At 38.8% G+C, this 19,291-nt stretch overlaps 1 protein-coding gene across 5 annotated transcripts in view; it reads right to left on the reverse strand.

Moving 5' to 3' along the window:
- The window catches only part of KIAA1549, a gene marked incomplete at its 5' end in the record, with an annotated part of 160,517 nt that overhangs the window by 22,397 nt on the left and 118,829 nt on the right, over positions 1-19,291 (reverse strand). For all 5 annotated transcript variants that reach the window (XR_014589924.1, XM_083859885.1, XM_083859887.1 and 2 more), the window contains 2 exons: positions 4,364-4,488; positions 7,822-8,024. Coding sequence is in view for 4 of the 5 variants with exons in the window: in XM_083859885.1 (XP_083716011.1) it covers positions 4,364-4,488; positions 7,822-8,024 (328 nt within the window). The remainder of the gene's footprint in view (positions 1-4,363; positions 4,489-7,821; positions 8,025-19,291) is intronic.

A 19,291-nucleotide genomic window follows, 5' to 3' on the forward strand; every position in this document is an offset into this window, starting at 1 on the left:
CTGACTTCCATCTGTGTCTAATGTGCCCTACAGGCCTTCCAGCTGACTCGTGTTTAGAGTAGAAGAAGTTTACCCCGTGGTTTGTAAATTATAAACATTTTCCCATTCTATTTCCAGAAGGTGAGCTGTCATTCTTTATTTCTGTAAATCAAGCACTTGGCACTTGCAACCTCCCAAAATCTCAATCTACTTTACTCCATAAAAAGCTGTTTAAGTACATTCTGCTAATGATTCCTCTTATCAATATTTAAGGAGATGCAAATTGCTCAAATGGGGATTCAAAGAGAAATGAAAGATGTCTCAATGCAAAATGCATTTCTTAAGTGATAGGAGTGATACAGGAACTAACAAAAAACCCCCTAGAAATCCCTAGAAAACACAAAGAATTTTATAGACATTTTAGTGATTAAGGCTTTTAAAGTAGGTTTTTTCTCAGTGACAGGATAAATAGTTCACATAATAATAAGTCAGCTGCATAAATACTGTCATGTTGCAATTTGTTGAACGGCTTAAACCAACTCAAATACCATCAGCAAAAGACGTTATGAAAACCAGCATGCATGGAAGTGCACCCCAGGTCCTGCCAACAGTGAATTATTTCAATAGAAATGGGTCATCTCCCTCAAAAGACTTGAAATATACAGGATCACCCCAGTAATTTGCAGCTAAGCACAAATTTAATAATTTTTTTCTGAATTAGACCTAAATCAGAAACTGTTATGCAGATGAGGCTTGCAAAAGCTATTGAAAACTTCCAAAACTTTCTGTCTAATCCACATGATAAAGCCACACATTCTCAAGCTGCTTTTCACCATGAAATACAAGCAATGAGAGATCAAGACTTGTGACTCTCCTTATGAAGGAATACAATAGTGTTGAGGGACATAGTCCCAACTTTCCACAGACTTCTGATAAGTGGATGTGGTTCTCAGTATTCAAATCAGGAGGAAAATCTAATTTGATTCTGATACAGAATCAATTGTTGATCAACATGATCCAACTACAACAGACAGGAAGGGAAATAAAATAGTCACTGCTGTGATCCTGTTGCAGCATGTGCTGGTGACACAGGATAGGGTTCAGAAGAGCAGTGAATTCTATCTTCTGTAGAAGCTTACAGTAAATGACTGGCTACTTTGCTTCCCTCTTCCAGCACAACAAGGGAGCAGGACAAGAATAGAATAGTATGCTTTATTATATTCACAGCATACTACTTTTGGGCTGGAAAGCAGTCCGGCCACAAGTTAAGCCGAAATACCTATTCATATTTCTAAAACTTGATCAAAGCACTGTCAAACATAAACGTTTATAAAAGGCATGCATCATTTATAAACGTGATTTCTCTGTATAAATGCTCTTAAAAAGGAGGTAAACAGCTCCATTCAAGACCTCTGTGTCCCAGTGTTTTGCAAGACACAGGGCCTAAATAAAACATATCTCTCTCTCTTCTGTAGTTATTTGTATCATCTTAACCATTTGTCATCTTCACAGCCCCATCTCCATGCATCTCTCAGAAGCGTGCACACAATTACCTCTCACAGAGAGGGGCACAAGATATATTAAGGAGTTAGCGTGAATCCCTCAGAGCAATTGTGTAGTCAACAGAAATCTGAACTTCGGCATCCATCTTCCCCACACAATCGTCATTTTTTCCTCACCTTTTCACTCTATCAGCCATTCCCAAGCTCATTGACCTCCAACGTAAAATTTTAAGGAATATTTTTGTATTACTTGGTAAGCGAGGCCCAATATTTTCAATTACACTGAGCATTCAGTCTGAATCTTTATCATTTCATCTATAACTTTCCCTTGTACACATATAAACGAGTGCTTGGCAGGGGCCTCTTAGCTGAATGGATTCTTAAATTCATTTTGTAAAACAGAAGTCCCACTGATAAATTTTGATAAGGCTCTACAGTAACATCATATGGTACTCCTTTTTGCAGAAAAGATACACACAAAAAACCCTCATAAGCTGCATCTGACCTTTAAATTCTCTCTGTGCACCTACACTCAATGTGTCCATAAAAACAAACCAAGATGGAAGTATAGAAAAAACAGGTAAAGTCAGGAACAGCATAGCACTGTATAAGTACAACAAAAGGAAAAATGGTTTCTAACTCTACACATGAACAAGGTCCCATAGTAGTTTTAACAGAGAGAATAAGCCTAATTTATTTCAAAGTTCTTCTATTACACTATTATTCACATTTAGAATATCTTCCTTATAAAGCTATCAGATGAATGAAATTTTGATTTCAGAATAGTTCAGCTGAGGCTAAAAAAATAATGGAGAAATACTAAATACCCCAATACTGGTCAAATCATGTTTTAACAACTAGTCCATATAGGTCACATGCCAGGATCAATGTTCATCACTGCTCCCTGAGTTGAAACCATTGACTGAACTGAAATGTCAGGAAGCTATGAGACAGAGAAACACTATTGCTTCCTGCATCCTCAAGAGACACAGTAGTCAAGGTGCATAAGGCCCCATCAAAATCAGATTAAGTCAAGGGGATGCTTCAACTCATCCACTGGTATCTTAACCATGCTAGAGCATGCGATTAGAAATACACTTCACAGAGTTTCTTCGTATCCCAGTGGGTGACATCCCTAGGACTCATTACACCCACCAATGGAAAGCAGCATAGTACAGAAGGATGGACAGAAAGTTGGCTACTATAGGATGGTCAGTGCTATCAGAGGACACAGTCATTATTTTATCACTAGATGTGTTATATATTATCAAAGACAGGATCAGCTTTCTCCTGCCCTATGCTTCCATGTCTCAAACTTGGCAGAGAAGAAAACACTAGTTCACAACAAAATATTTGTGTTTCTTTGCAGGTAGCTCGTGTTTTTCTTGGGCTTCCAGCAAAGATGTTAATTCAAATATTATCTCCAACTTGTTTATAAAAAGCTGGTTTCGGGACCAACAGCTGCCTTAGTTTTGCCTCTTTCAGTGACCTTTTCCTCAATAATTTGAAAGAACTGGGAGGAAAAAAATTAGAAAAATGCGTGGGATTACTGTAATTTGTGTTACTGAGACTCTTTTAAGACTTCAAAAGCTCAAAAGCAATTTTATTTTCTTAGACTCAGAAGACAAACTCTTCCATCTTTAAGACGTAATTGCAGCTACCCCAACAGCTTTATTCATATTGGTACTCAACTACCAGCTCTGGTTACTTACCCACTCTGTTTGCTCCTGACAACATAAAGGAAAAAGAAGAGACAACACAGTAATTATGACAAATAATTAAGCTAGAATGGCAACTGGAAAAAAACCACAGCAGTAAGATGATTGCATTTACTTTTGAATGAAATGCATGAACTTGGATCAAACTGCCAAATCTCAGCTGCACAAAAAGGGAACTGAATCCTCCATTTAGTAGAGAGCTCTCTGCAGACAGTGGCTCCAATTCTGAATGCTAAAAATAGTCCCTATGATTTGCAAACTAGAGGCATCAAATACTGAAAAATAGTGCATTTTACCCAGGAAGGGCATGATAGATAAAAAGGATGCATTTTACAGTCTCTCTGCTGCCTTTACCAGGTAATTCAGATGCAGTAACAGTAACATTTCTACACCAAAAGGAAATGTTTAATGTTACATCAAGTTTTAAGGCAGACAGAAAATGAAGAAATGAATTTGGAGTTCCCAGGTAAGAAGAATGGGATGACACTAAAATAGAGCAACAGAATTCAAGTCAGATAGGTTGGAGGAACTCAAATCCTCCTGAGGTGTTTTCCCATCTTTTCAAATATATAAATATATATATTTTAGAGTACCTCCGAGAATAATAATGGCACTTTATCTGGAAGTAAAGTGGCTCTTTATAAAAAAATACCAGTGTTACTAACATAGTAGCACTGAATTTTGATTGTTCTAATGTACAATCATGCTGGCTTTTTGATAATTGATTTACTTATTTGTAAAACTTTTACCTCTCTGCTGTCATTTTTTTAATAACACTTTTTCAAAGTTACCGTTACAGACACACTCCTGTGGTTGGAAGTCCTGCTGTGACCTCTACTGTCCATGTAACTGCCTGCAATTCTGCTACCATGAGAGACACAATTAGGCCTAGCTGGAAAGAGCTTTGCTGGAGGTGTGTGTGGACCAAAGGTTGGCAAGATTCATTCCTGCTAAGCCTTTTGTTTCAAAAGCTTGCTGGAATGAATGAAATGTACGGCTCTTCAGAAGAACAGAAGAAGCTAAACCAAGTATGAAGGTATTTTCTGTGGGAAGAAGCAGAAAAATCAACAACCAAAGGTGAGTTTAGAAAAGTTACAGCAACAGAGTAACTCAACCAGAGTAAAGCACTAGAGCACACAAGGAGAAAAAAATAAAGTAACAAACCCTTCTTCACTGCTCTGCGTGGCTTCTCCTCGTTTGCAACAGTTGATGGTCTTGTACTTTCTTCTCCTGTCTCTCTCCCGCTGGACTGTTCACTTGCCGTGGATTCAGCATCTGATGGTGAAATTCTGCCACAAACATTACAAAACAAACAAATCAACATGTAACACAAATTTGCAAGGGGGCATAATTCTCACACACAAATTCTCACATATGTGCTAAAATACCTTGTGAAGTCTGCTAAAATTTTGCGCTGTTTGTAAGTAAATTTGTAATACATTATCATAGCTATTCATTGCCACAATGTTACTACTGTTGTGTGTGAAAAATGACTGCAACACAATTCACATGTGACAATATTATTAAGTAATCTTTCCTTTAAAGTACACTACAAGAAAAAGCTCTGCATTTGTAACTAGCAATTTACCTCTCAAAAAGAAAATTATATTATGAATATGAAACCCACATAGGTAACTAGTTAACATTCAGCCTTATTAACTTGTTCTCTTGCTAACAATACAAATCTAAGTAAATATTTTCCTGACAAGTCAAATGTAAGGCCATTCAAAAATGCTTCTTTTATGTATTTATTCCATGCCGTCACAAGATGCTTAAGAACATTTTTTAATCTAAAAATTACAATCTCATTGCTCGCAGCTTTTGTAGGCAATACAGAAAAATAAAAAATACCATGATCTTCTTGAACAACATACTTCATCAGTAAAATTATACTCATAGCATAAAAATAGAAAAAAATACAGGGCCCACTCCACTGCTTGATACCAAAGCCTGTCTCTTCACATGGGATCAGCCTTTGTGATAGTGTCTCTAGTGACCATTTGGTCCTGTGAACACTCCTCTTCTGGCAGGAAGTTAATCATGGAGAGTGTGCACATGTCTGTGCATTAACCTCATTAGTGAATGATTCGCTTGGGCTAGATGGGTATCTGAACTGGTTACTGAAGTTCTTGGCTAAATATCAACCTGTCTAGAGCTCACAAACAAAGATAACTATATGCAGCCTGACAAGTCCATTGACATTAAATTTACTCCTTGCAGCTCTGGATTCAGCTTCCCTTTTTCTCCTCCCTAAACAATGCCCTGATCTGCAGGACTGTAATACTAATGTCACATTCCAATTAAAAAAATAATACCAGGGAAAAGAGAATAAATGGTCCTCAATGAGCTTAGAGATCTGCATCACTGCATCTTTTTCTATGGGGGGGAGGGTGTGCAGAGATATCATCTCCATCACCTTTGTCTTGATTGAGCAGAGTATGAGGCTGGAGTTCTGTGTCCAGATCTCCTACTGACTCTCTGTTTCAACTCATTGTGCTCTGCATTTCCCTTCATGCTCTTTTCTCAGTGTATCCAAATTATCACCAAGTATATTTATAGGAACATAAACACTGTTGAGTCAACGTCAGCCATTTCTTGCAAGTGCAGAGGGGTATGCAGTTGTATGCTCTCAAGTCAAAACAAGAGGTCCAACTCTTAGCTGGAGCCTAGGGATCTTGAGCTTTCTAAACTGAGCCAGTTTTGTTTGTTGTTTCTTACAGACACAGAACGTGCACTCACATCACTGCCAGATTTCCTGGCATGTAACACACAATCCTGAGCTGAACTGTGATGAACTGAGTTCTGTATTTCCTCACAAAATATCCAGCAGCTAAACCCAACACAACACAGTATGATACCATTTCACATTTCAACTTCTTCCTCAGGGAATAAATGTTTCAAGTCACAAGCTGATGTGGGCACCTCAGCATGGGTAGGGAGATGATGGCAACATCTCCAGGCCTAAAGGAAGATTTATTCTTAAGGGAATATGAGGGAGAAGAGATATATTCTCTTTTGAAAACATTTCAAGTGTTTGAACTGCAGGTCAGTCACTCTCACCTCTGTGCCTAGTAAGATCATGGAGCAGACTGTCCGGGAAACTACGCTAAGGCACAAGAAAAATAAGAACGGGCTTGGTGACAGCCACCATGGCTTCATTAAGGGCAAATCACACCTGAATTACTTGGTGGCCTTCTACAATTGCATCACAGCATATTATTAGAATATTGGTTTCTGAAATTTCACCTGCTTAATTTTCTGAATTAATCTAGATGAAATACAGTAGAAACATCAAATTTAAAACTTATTTCTTATGCTTATCTGCATAGAAATATAGATGCCTTCCCTTCCCCCATGTACCATCTCTGTCCTAGGCCACTTCTACACTTTTTAAAAGAAACTTGTCTTTCAGATTTATATTACTTTGTTTCAATTCATGTAAAACTAGTATAGCTCATTTTTCTTCCATTATTTTCCAGTTTTGCCCACCTTCCACTGTACCACTGGCAGTCTTCTACTTACAAGGCCTGTAGGGAGTTAGGAAGACAGGCTTAGCATCTGGAAGGGGGAAACTGAGCTTTATGAAGCCCACATGGGGAAGTTGAAGCAAGATCTTAAGAAAATTGGGGCTTTAGAGGAAGCACAGAGGGCTGAACAGAGGAGCAAGCTGTGTTGCAGAGCCCTGCAGCTCTGTCAGAATCACCATTAGTTTCTTTCTCAGCTCATCCAACCCTTGACTGTTTGCCTTTTTTTTTCCCTCCCACTGTGCAGTATCACATAGGTGTAAGCACAGGGAATGCAGAGCGGGAGACAAAGTCTGAGAGTGAGGGAGAGGAAGAATTACTGGAAAGTGTAGTTCAGAGGGGGTCTTCTCAGAGTTCTATTTTTTTTCGCATGTGTTACTTTCCACATTTTTTGTGCACAGATCCATCCCTAATGCACAGCTTTGTTACATCACGTATCCTACAAACACAATTTTTTCCAGCAAGGGACAGTCACATCATGTGATCATTGGAAAAGGTTACGAAAATTCTGCTGATGGTTGACAGACCCTTTTCCATTTGCACAGCTGTGAATAACCATTCCTTTTTCTGAATAAAGTTCATTTGCTATGAGACCCACCCACCCCAGATACCAATAAAGAGCATTTCTGCATCTTCCCTGAATTTTGGAGCTATGGCTTCGTTTTAGAAATCCCAACTCTCCATACATGTATTAATCACTATTAATGTGATTGAAACACATTACTCTTCATCAGTGGCTTTCATTTGTTTTTAACCATCCACCAGCTTATAGCTAGAGATTACAAAGAGACTGCACTGGAAAACACAGACTTGGTGTTTCCAGTGAACAAGCAATGACTTCACTCCAGTCAGCTCAGAAGTGTCTTAAATACCCCTCTTACCTGGGTATGTTCCCTTTAAAAGAAAAATGAACACTACATTTTCACAACTCTGTACTAATGAGTAGTGTGAGGTGTAACAGTGCTGGCTCACCAGAAAATGCAAGTTCTGGAGCTCTGGAACAGTCCTTTCCACTGAAATTGCCCTAAAAATACAGCAATTACTGGCCGTTAATAAACTGCTGTCTACTACAGTTTGTTTTTATCTCTGTGAACTGACCTCCCTCTGTGTCGAACAGTCTTTGAAGGCTTTGTGGAAGTCTTGGATTTGGGGCTGGGCACATCTCCGTTTTCAGATGGGGTAGTATCCTTAATAGGTCCTGGTAAAGGAGCTGGCTCATGGATAATCAGAACATCATCTTTATTGTGCTGGCCCAGATGCTGCTTAGCAAAATCAAAGCCTTTCACGCTGGGGGCTTGTAGCTGTAAGAAAAGAACAAAGACAAGAAACAGGAACAGTAAGTGACAATGAGTACAAAGGCTTTGGCTCAGATCTGCAAACAAGGGCCTGATGGTCAGGCTATGGTAGTCTCAGGAATGAACACGAGAGCGCCACGGAAAAGAAAAAGAAACTCTCCACAATTCTGTCACCTTACTGAAGTACATGATATGCAGTTTAAAATCCCAAATCAGTAAATCTAGTTAAAAAATAGACTTCTGATGCTGCTGCTATTTTTATTGATATTTCTTTAGATTGAGCTTTTTGTGTACTTTTGAGTGCAAGGCTGTAGACACTGTGTACCGTCTGAAATGGCTACTGTTGCCAGTTCATATTTCCATGTCTTCCAGCCAAAATGGATGCAGGATTTAAAATAATTTGATTAAAGTCACTGTCGATCTTTCTCATTTTGAGCTCCGCAAATCTGGGAGTGCTTGTACAAACACTTAGTTCATCTGATGAAAGATAAACACAGTGCAGATCTGAGTTATACAGCAGACTGGCAATGACTTATCAGCCAGTACTGATGCCGCCAGAAAAAAAACTGAAAATTTCTTAGAAATTTCATATTGAACAGACAGAAGAATATACAAAAGGCTTTGGAGTTTAGATAAATTATCCTAAAGATCTTATTCAATGGGCATTTTGCTTGAGAAAGACACAGAATTCGGCCTTTTAGTTTCGTAACTGTATTTATAAAAAAACCTAGTATCACCTTATCAATGACTTGATTCAGACTTAATCAAGGCTCCAAGTTTCAAGCTCTCTGCTGATTTTTTGGGGGCTCTGGAGTAATTAGAAAATCTGAAGAACTAACTAAGAGCAAGTTTTTCTTCAAACTCCACTCAATTTTATGCAATTTGGAAGTTGAAAGTAGAAAAAAATGTTGACCACTCCAGTTTTCAAAGCACAAGCACACACAACCTGCTGCACACCACACACATAAAATTCTCTGTGGGTTCCTAGAGCTGATTTCCTGCGAAGTGAAGCATGTGTTGGAGTGCATTTATGGGTCCATCAGGTTCCAGATGTTTAAATAAACCCCCTTTCATAAAGCTGGGCACGGCAACATAGCTAACTGCACACAGACTCGTCTAATATCATGCCAAAGATAAGCCTGCCTGAAGAATATTCTGAAACAATCTCTTCAAAATATTTTCTCAGTAAGCAAACATTTTCCAAATGGTTCTTAGAAAGAGTGACACAGTCGAACAAGCTGCCTATTTAAGCCAGTAGATGGCAATAAAAGCTCTTCTGTAAAATCCAACAGCTTATCTGCTGAAGTTTTGGAGTTAATTTCTTACGAAATGAGTAAGTTTATTATTTGAATGGATCTGAATGTTGTCTTCTATGTCCATCTGTCCTGGGCTTTACAAGAGTCCTCTTCAATTCAGCATTATGGGTTATTCAGTTATTGAATTTATGCAAATAACTGCAACCACGGATTCAAAAAGGCACTGGGGAGCTATACTAGGTGAAGAGGTAACTGTGTCTCCATTTTTTTGAGTCACTGTCATCTAGTGAAGCCTTCCTGAAAATTTCCCCCCTTCAGATGTCAAACATTTCAGGATCTTGCTTACTTAATAAAACCCCTCCCCCTAAACCCTCCAAAAATCCCCACCCCCTCCCCCAAATACTTCTGAAGACAAACTTTTCACTTCTGCTGTCAGAATTATAAGGCCAGTTGCACTACTTTGATTACTGAAACTTCTTAGTTACCCTACCTCACCTATGGCCTGTTTGCAGTTATGTCTATTCTCCTAGAAGATATTCCTCTGTATGACACTTTTCATTTGAACCTTCAGGGGCCTCCCTTCTTTAACCCTTTCATATTACCCCCTCCCGCCTGCACAGTCCTGGTGCTGCTTCCTGATAACCACTTCCTCTATTCCCCTCCACAAACTCTAGTCCCCTTAGCTCCAAAGGTGATTTCTTCACCATGTGCTAGGCACAGTTCTTCCACAAAAAATCTGGTGGTGCTCTTTTCTTATCAACCTGCAAAGCTACTACTGCTTTTTGAATAATGTGATGGTTGGGGTGAGGAAGGACAACTGAATAGAAACATTCCAGGAATACTGGAGTACGGTTTTCGTAAGATTGCTGCATGTCGGAAGCATGAACTTCAATCTATCTTGGAATTGCTCTAGCAGACTGAGTTTGTAAACCTGTTTGGGAGTAAAAAACCATACAAAAATATAAAATTTTCATCAGTCACGGGAACAGATATATTTATGCGTACACACATGTGCCATAGCATATGTATCTACAAATGTTTATCTGCAGACAGACCACACAGCAGCTGAATTAAAAGGGTGCTAGTACTGCGAAGACCAGCACTCATACTGTAAGAAATGGTAATTAAGATTATCTGAAATAACCACAACTGGATCCTCTCACACAAAGGCATTGCAATAAAGTCTTGAGTGATAACATCATAAATTCAGTTCTTCCACAGGAACTCTCTTTCTCTCTCCCACCCTGCTGGATCTTTGGCATAGACTGAGCCTTCTGCTATTAGTCAAAGTTGGGCAGAACAGAAGAATGTTATTTGCAAAAGCAGGATCCCAATTTCATTTCGTGCAGAAGTTGGCAATCACACACTAAAAAGAGAAGGGGATGCAAGGTGAGTCTTTTATTCATATAAGTTTACGGCTAGGGTGGCTAAGATTTTAGGGTTTCATGGACACTTGCTGGCAACAGAGGAGTGGCCAATCTCAGCTATCACCACCCCAGGCACCACAGAACCTATAGCTGTATTTTCCTTCAGTTGGAGCCAGGTAAGCTCCTCAGCCGGTCTTACTCTTCCTTGACAGGCAGAACCTGCCCCACTCTCTTGTCTCTCCCTCTTCCTGCCAGCTCCCAGGGCCAGTTTACAGCATCCAAGAACCTGAGGCTCATCAGTCTCTACACTTTCAACACCTGGCATCATAACAAGCCCTGTGTAACACAACAGAGAAAAGCCCTTTTATGGTACAGTTCTACAGACCTTATAAGTGCAGAACTGGCATAATCCTCTGACTATTTAACTGGTAAATCTAACAAGTCTTTGTCAACCCCATGCAAACATTTTCCTAAAGTTTTAAAACTTAAGCCAGAAACTAGCAACTCCCCACAGAATCAGCAAAAGCATTTCCCTCATACCAAACAACCTTCTTGTTCTCTTCCCTTCCACACCCTACAACCCCCTAAGGCTCAGAATGTGCACTAGAACTTCTCCACAACAATTTTTAAAATTTAGACAGAGCATTTTATTTTCTCTTAACCTTGTTCTTTGGAAAACCAACTCTTCTTCTCATCTTAAAAATGTATGAAACTGACACTTGAACAAAAATGGCCTGAATGCTTCAAAGTCTTTCAGAGATCTGTACAGACAAACATTTCTAGGTATCTCCTGCTAAAATACTTAAGTTGGCACTACCGGCTCCAGCCAATACAGAGACTGTATACACATATGTATATGTTTGTGCATATGAATGAAAAATATGATAGAAAAATGTGACAATACATACATATAACACATGCTACATGACGGAATATGAAAAGATGGCCCTTAAAAATGATAAAATCACTTACTGAAAGTAGTATTATTTGAAAAATAGAAATACTAATTGGATTACTACTGTAGAAATAACATTGACATAAGCCTGCTTTGTTTTCTTAAAAACACAATCTATGCTTCTCATACCTCTCCTTGTAGACCATGGCAACATTAACTGAGAGATGACAGCAGCCAAAATCCACATTTTCAGTGAGAAGTGTCTGAAGGACACTGAACCACAACTCTGCTTTCTTCAAGACCAGACAGTCAGATCACTGACTCAGTGAAATGAATGGTGTTGCTCTTGACTGAAGATGTTTCCAACATTTTTTTAGAAAATTCTGTGTGCCACCTGCTGAATTCTTTCTTTTCTTTATATCAAGTTATGTAAGAGGTTGCATCACCTCTGCCCATCTTGCGACTGGTAATGTGGATCAGTCATCTACTACTCATATATATATATATATATATATATATATATATATATATATATATGAGTATATATATATACCACCAAGAAAACAATGCAGTATCTCTGTAAGAGCATTTTAAGTTGTGTTGATATTGTTATTTGTTCAGGTACTGAAAAGGAGCATCTTTTCACCATCCTCAGGTGCCTTTTCCCAGGACTGCACAAAACCAGTCTTGGCAAAGATTTCTTGTTTTAAATATAAGTTGTTAGAGGTTTTGTTTATCTTCAGTATATTTGTGAAAGGGAAAGAGAGAAACTACTCTAAAGCTTACCACCAAAACAAACATGTCTAAATTACTGCATTCATAAGGAATTATATTATTATATAAATGCTCAATCTGCCAAAATCTTAGAGAAAGATGATTTCAATATTGCTAAGTCAAGAGTGTTTTTAATTCTATTGTTACATACTGAACGAAAAAATAAAAACCCAAACCAGTATTTGAAACTCAATTAATAAAAAACCAAATAATTTCTACAGAAGCCTACAAAGTCTGTGCACCTCAGTCAATTCTTATTGCATAAAAGAAGATAATAGTTTCAGTGTTATTCAAGCCACTGAAATATAAAATGGTTGCCAATATATTGTTTTGTTGGATGCAGAGACACATCAGGAATGTCAACAACTGTCATCTCAAGAGAGCAAATGCTTCTCACAGGTCAGTGAGTAATTTCAGCAGAAAGCAGAATAACAGAAATACACTTAACTCAGTATTCTCCCTGTAGTTCCTACAAGCAGAATTTGAATTTGGACATAGCATGAAGAATAATGTATTAAGACCATCTTCTACTGATTTTATACCATGGTCTTACCTTGTTCTTTGTAGAGCCAGCTGAATTGAGCAGAGGCTGTAACATACATTTCTAAGTAAATAAAGGAGTTAAGCATGTACTTTAGTGTCAGTGCATAACCTGTGAACAGGACAAGAATCCCTGTGAAGAAGTCCTGCTGACTTACGACCTTACCATCACGCTAGCATATGGAATGTTACAGGCTGAAGAAACTTTTCAGAAAAAAAAAAGCAAGTCTACAAGCTTAAACATAGCAAGACAATGAGACACACTGTTCTTAAAATTAACGTGGGTTGAAGATGCAAGTCAGTGTGATTTAGGACAGCTTAAAGTTACTACGCATTGCCAACTGACTCTGCAACCTGACATTCACACCACCAAATTCTTGTCCATATCCCCAGGGCACCATTACATGAGTTAGTGTGAATTCACTGTCTTACTTTCATGATTCATCAAAAAAGATAGTAATTTTTAGTTGTTTGTGTGCTTGGTAGCGTCTTCTTAATTTTAACTCTTTTTTCACTATGACTACTGTCTTATCCAAGAAGTCATCTACATCGTCTTCCCACAAAGATCATTCACCATATGGTTTGCAGTCACTGTTCCACAAGATAGTCAAAACACCTACCAGTCTACCAATAAGTAAGACTTTAGAAGTAGTGAGGCATGTTCACCTTTCAGAGTCTCATTTTCTTATTCAGCTCATTTTTATATCATCATTCTTACATACCCTCCCACATAAGTGCAACCTCTGTATTTTTGTTTACATTGCTCTCCTTCATCATAAACTCCTTTGAGATAATGGCCAGGGACTGCCTGTAAAGTATGAATAGAATTTTTACATGTGATTATTTAATAGCAATAATGTATATCTGATTTAAGACACAAAACCCTTTCATTCCTGAAAAAAGCGTATTAGAAGATCACATAGAAGGAGAGTTCTGACTCCACAGCCACCTTCAAAATACTGAAAAAAGACCCACTTGTATCTCCGGAGGTCCTTTTGTGGCATTGTGTCTCTTTTCTGACATGGGATATGATGCAACCTATTTGTACCATAAGCCAAACTTCTTCCAAGTCTACTTTTAAAAAAACCCAACACTAAGCAACACTGAGAAATGTGCAAAGGGGTTCCTTCACTGTTGCTGGTTTAGAAAATATGTTTAGGGACCCAAAAAAAGAAGTCTCTAATTTAAATATCTTCATTTGGTAACGGTGTTTGTATGTAAAAAGAAGTGCATGTGCAATGACAGTTCCCTGTATTTATTACATCTTACTTGGGATGCCATCACCCTCCCACTACAGCAGTGTGACAATCTGTGCCCTCTATGGCAAGCCTCAAACCAGAAACAGGGTTTTGAGACCTGAGGGCCAAAAAAGAGGTTGCATGCACAAAATACCACCCATTTTCTTATCTTGGGACCAAGTATCCATACAAATCTCTTTCCATTTGTCACCACAATAGCACTTTGGTCAAATATTACCATTCTGGGAATAGGTAAAGCAGTTGAGCAAACCTTGGGGAAAAGAAATATACCTAGAGTTGCTTGGGTTTCTCCCATCGAGTTGGGAAAACAGTAACACACTGTATAGCCAACACTGGCACAGAAAATCAGAACAAGCTGGTGTACAGCCTCTGGTTCTCTTTCCCTGTACTGGAAACTCAGAACTGTGTTTCTGCTTACCACCAAAAAAATAGTAAGGAAAGCAGGAATCCTGCAGAAAATACCACCTCAGGAATTTTTCTTCTGGAGTGGAATTAAAAACAAAGAAAACCCTGAACTTTCAAAACTTTATAAAGCCTGAGATTCTCAAGACACCTGTGTCCTGAAATACTTTAAGAAAGATTCTTCTCGTGGATTTTCACCATCCCTCTTCTTCCCCTTTGTGCATTTCTTCCTGCCACACTAATATTACCATGACAGCTCCGTAAATTTCACCAAATACAAAAGGGATCATGGTGTTGAAAGCCCATAACTCTGAATACATATATGCCCACAGGCTGCTGAGATAACTGCTGTAACAGGCAGATTTTTGTTCCTGAATCACACACAGTTTTAGCTTTCCTTCTCAGACAGAAATGCCACTGGGTGGCATTAATCATAGTTTGTGAGGTTTCTTTGCACACTGGTTGGATGGAAGTGCCAGGAGTAAGTCAGAAGAAGATTGGCAACTTTATACAACAGGCAGGTCACTGCTGTCTCAGTTTCATCAGACTTTCGTCCCTATGTTATGTTAAACAATTACTCCTCTACAGCCATGTAAAGAACTCCAACACCAACTGCAAACTCTAAGAGAGATAGTACAACACATAAAACTACAAATTAAGGGAACTCTTTTCTGAACCTGTGAAGCAAACATATACATTCTAACACAGCTTTTACCATCTGCACAGAGCATATAGACAGCACAGTAAAAAACACATCCTCTCTACAAATAATGAGAAAAGTGCTACCACTTTTAATTAAAGACTTCCAAGATAGAGCATAGGTCAGCAATTTTCATTTTTTTTTTATGCTGGTATTTTGTTGGGTTCAATGATTCACACATTTATATACCTAAGAGGAATTTAACATGCACAGAAAGTACATTCCCATATACTGCAGAAATATTCTGCTTACTGAAATGAAACTGTAAGTGTCAACCACAAGTGGGCAGCACATTAAAACCTTATGCAACAATGATTTAATGTTGATGCATTTCCATGCTTCCAAAACATTGGGAGCTAAATTCTACAGTAAATTCTCTATCGTCTTTTGCTAGGAGAGAAAAACTTATTTTCCCAGTATTAATCTCAGAGGTTTATTATGTTTAGGATGGCACAAGATTTAACCTGTATCTTGAAAACAGATTCTTTTTGTTTAACTCCTTTTGAAAAATAACCACTACATAAACATGACTCTATAAATCCATTGATCACCTACATTTTGAATGTCCTATTCAGTTCTACTCTCCCCCTCTCAAAATGGGTGGAACAGAATTAGAAAATGTCCACACTACTCAAAGGTTCAAATGCCAGTTCAGAAGAAGGGATAAGAAAACTGGACCTCCTCTAGTTGGAAAAAGAGATGACAGAGATAGCAATATGACAGAGGTCTATAAAGTTAGGATTGGCAAAGATGAAGTGCCTAGTGCCAGCTATTCCCTGTCCCCTCCAATACAAGGACTAAGGGGCATCACAGAAAACTTAGCAGTAGCAGGATAAAAGCAGGGTGAAACAAGATGATGTGACTCTTCATGTAACATGCTGTGGAAATCCCTGTCAGCAGCTCAGATAAGTTCAGAAGGAGCAAACAAGTTCATGGAAAAGAAGTATGTTGAGGGTTGCTAAGTATCATAGCTTCTAGACACAGTCCTCAAGACACAAATAACTGGAGGCTGAAGAGTTACTCAAGGCAAAGCAATCCATATATCACCCTGTCCTTCTCCACTTCTCTAGGCTTTTCCTTGTGGCATCTGGGCTAGCTGGCCTTTTCATATCTATTTGTATAAGCAGTATAACTAAGTGTAGTATTTTATTTCTACCATTTGTGAATAGTTAATCCTCCTATGGAAGAGTTACAACAAAAGAGCTCTTTTAGAGGAATTGCCATCAGAGAAACGTGTTGAGAAGTAATAAAGATGTTGAATACTACATTCCCTTGTTAGAATCCAGCTATTGACTCTGAAGGAGATCCTGTATGCCTTTCCCAAAAAGACAACAGTTTGGATAGATAGTCAAGGTAGCTATTAGAAATGAATGGTATTTGTTATGCAAACATGAATCTCTTGCATAAACTCATAAACTCAGTTTTCAAGTAGGTTTTATAAAATTGGTGTCAGCTGCCTTTCTTAACATGAGTTTCTTTTGACTGAATTTTTCTGCAGTGCAGAGCTGTTGCCTCAACATTATACAGATGAACAAAAGGATTACAGGATGTTGAAACATCACAAGAATTCTTTGCATCAGAGGCAGAAGCTTAATATTTAGCCTCCAGCAGGGTTGGCCTCTGATCTTAGGAACATCCAAGAGATAGTCTACTGACTATACAATAGTAAGCAAAATTCTCAATTCAGAGTTGTGAAGTTACACCTGACATATGACATTTGGATATTAGATATTCCTGCTTGGAGGTGAGGAATAAAAATCCACACAAGTGCCTCTCAGACATCTTGCAGGAGGCATGACTCATTACCTGTAACCGTGAGCAGATTAGAGCAGACATGTAGGGGCTGGTGACAGCCCCCAGGTGATGATGACACTTCAGCTGAGCTGTGCTGGCACATGAGGCAAACTGGTAGCCCTCCAGCTCTGGCATTACCTGTGCTGCAGCTCCAGGAGAAGGCGCAGTACTTCATCCAAGGCTTTATGGGGACCAACCCACTCCACCTCTGCCATGTATAAACACACACAGGAGGGACACTGAACCAGAAAGGACATACTCAGTCTACAAAAAGCACAGTGGCATGCAGAAGGCTGCAGAGAGGAGTGACATCTCACTGGGTATCCTTCCCCACGGGTTTTAGGATGCACCCTTGGATAAACAAGGAACTGAGCAAGCCATTCAAAGCTATCACTGCAGAAGCAATGACTTCAGCACATCCAACATTTACAGGAGAACATCCAAGACCTTATAAACTGCCAATTAGCTTATCCAGTTCTTGCCATTAGGGCAGGGAGCCTTTCCCTGAATAATTGTCTATAGCTGAAATGATCTCTGAGAAGTCCTAGGAAGGGATCTGACATTTTTCTTCAAATGCTTGTACACAGAGAAGAGAAAGTGAAACCCCTAGAGAGAAGCAGGTTCTATTTTAATTTTTGAATGTCCCCAGAGAAAGAAATAATACTGCTGACGCTGCTTCCATTGTGGAGAACGCATAAAATGGGGTTTTTTTTGCTCTCTGGGGAAGAGAAAAGGAGTCGTTTTGCAAAAAAAAAAAAAAAAATCAGAGGCCGAGTACGAAAGAGTACAGGTACAGAGCAAAATGATGGTTTGGGCATTAAAGAAATTCATTGAGTTTTCCATGAAAGAAAAATAACAAATGGCGAAAATACAGTTGCCCACAAAATACACAGCTTCTTTTCAGGAAAAAAAAAAGCTTGGGACAAGCAAAAGGTTGGGACAATGTTATGGCAGAAATAGGCAATGGGAAAAGAGAAAATCTTGTTATTTAAAAATACCACTTGTGCATCTTTTTACTTCATACGGCAAAGATATCTTAATCCAGTTCAACAACCCAGTCACATCAAAGTGAATTTCCAGTAGGATGCTATGGCTTACAGAACAAGTCATGAATATTTGATGTGCCCTTTAAATATCTTAGTATCATCTCTTTAAAAGAATTTCCTTGCACAGACCAATGAATCTTGCATAGATTCACTGCTCTCCTGTTTCCTTAACTCTCAGTTTAAAAAGCATAAAAATAACTTTGATCTAAGCATGTTTTCCCATTTAATCTCCCCAATAGAAAAAGAAACTCAATATTTTACAGGTATTATTAATCCTGTTTTGACGCAAATGGATGGATGAGCAAATCACAATCTCTTCAAGACACTTTATTTTTTCCTACTTTATGATGGAACCTGGTTTTGCTACCATCAATCACCACAAAAGTTTTCTTTCCCATGTATTTATGTTCATATTCACTGAAGCAGCAGATAAGTAAAAAAATCCCTTAATAATAGGCTCCCTTTCTATACTACTTGCAGGAAGTAACATTGTAAGCCTTTTTAAGCAGGATCTTTGTGCCATCCTGTCTGCAAGACATTGATCCTATAATGAAGCTGGAAGGCCAGATGCAAAGAATACAAACTGGTGGAGTGGTACATCCAATGTGCAGAACAGGCCTTTGCTGTATACAGTCCACCTTGCCTGTGTCATTACCTCAGAAGAAACATTATCCTTGCTATTATCTATACTACTCTTGAGAATGATCAGGCCTTAAGGGTGGGGCCAAGCAGCACAACTGGACTCAAGCCCAGCTTCAAGGCTGTTGTGGCCCATAAATATTGATGCAATCTTGGGTTCTTCTGTGGACTTGTCACCACAGGATCTGGGTATTTTTCAACACAGTCATGTGGGAAAACTCAAGTGGGAAATCTGCTATTACTGACCATCACAAGTGAGGGACTGTGACCCAACCATTCTAAAGAGGTGTGCACAGAGCATTTAAGGGACCAAAGCCAGTTAGTTGTGCTGGCATGATATGCTGGCAGTATGACTGAATTGCTGTGTAGAACATTGACCTTGTGACCCTCACCTCACCAAGGTGTACCCAAGCAGCCATACCCCATAAAACCAAAAGTCATATAGGGTCTAACCAACGGCAGATACTAGTACTGGGTTCCCTCATCAGAAGATAGACAGTTAAGTTAGGAAGCTTATGACTTATGTTTAATGGTGACCAACACAGAAATCACACCAGCTCTGTAGAAGTGAACCTTTACATAAAAAAAATTAAAAATAAAA

This window comes from Zosterops lateralis (genome assembly GCF_965231275.1).
Source record: "Zosterops lateralis genome assembly, chromosome: 4".
Lineage (NCBI taxonomy): Eukaryota > Metazoa > Chordata > Aves > Passeriformes > Zosteropidae > Zosterops > Zosterops lateralis.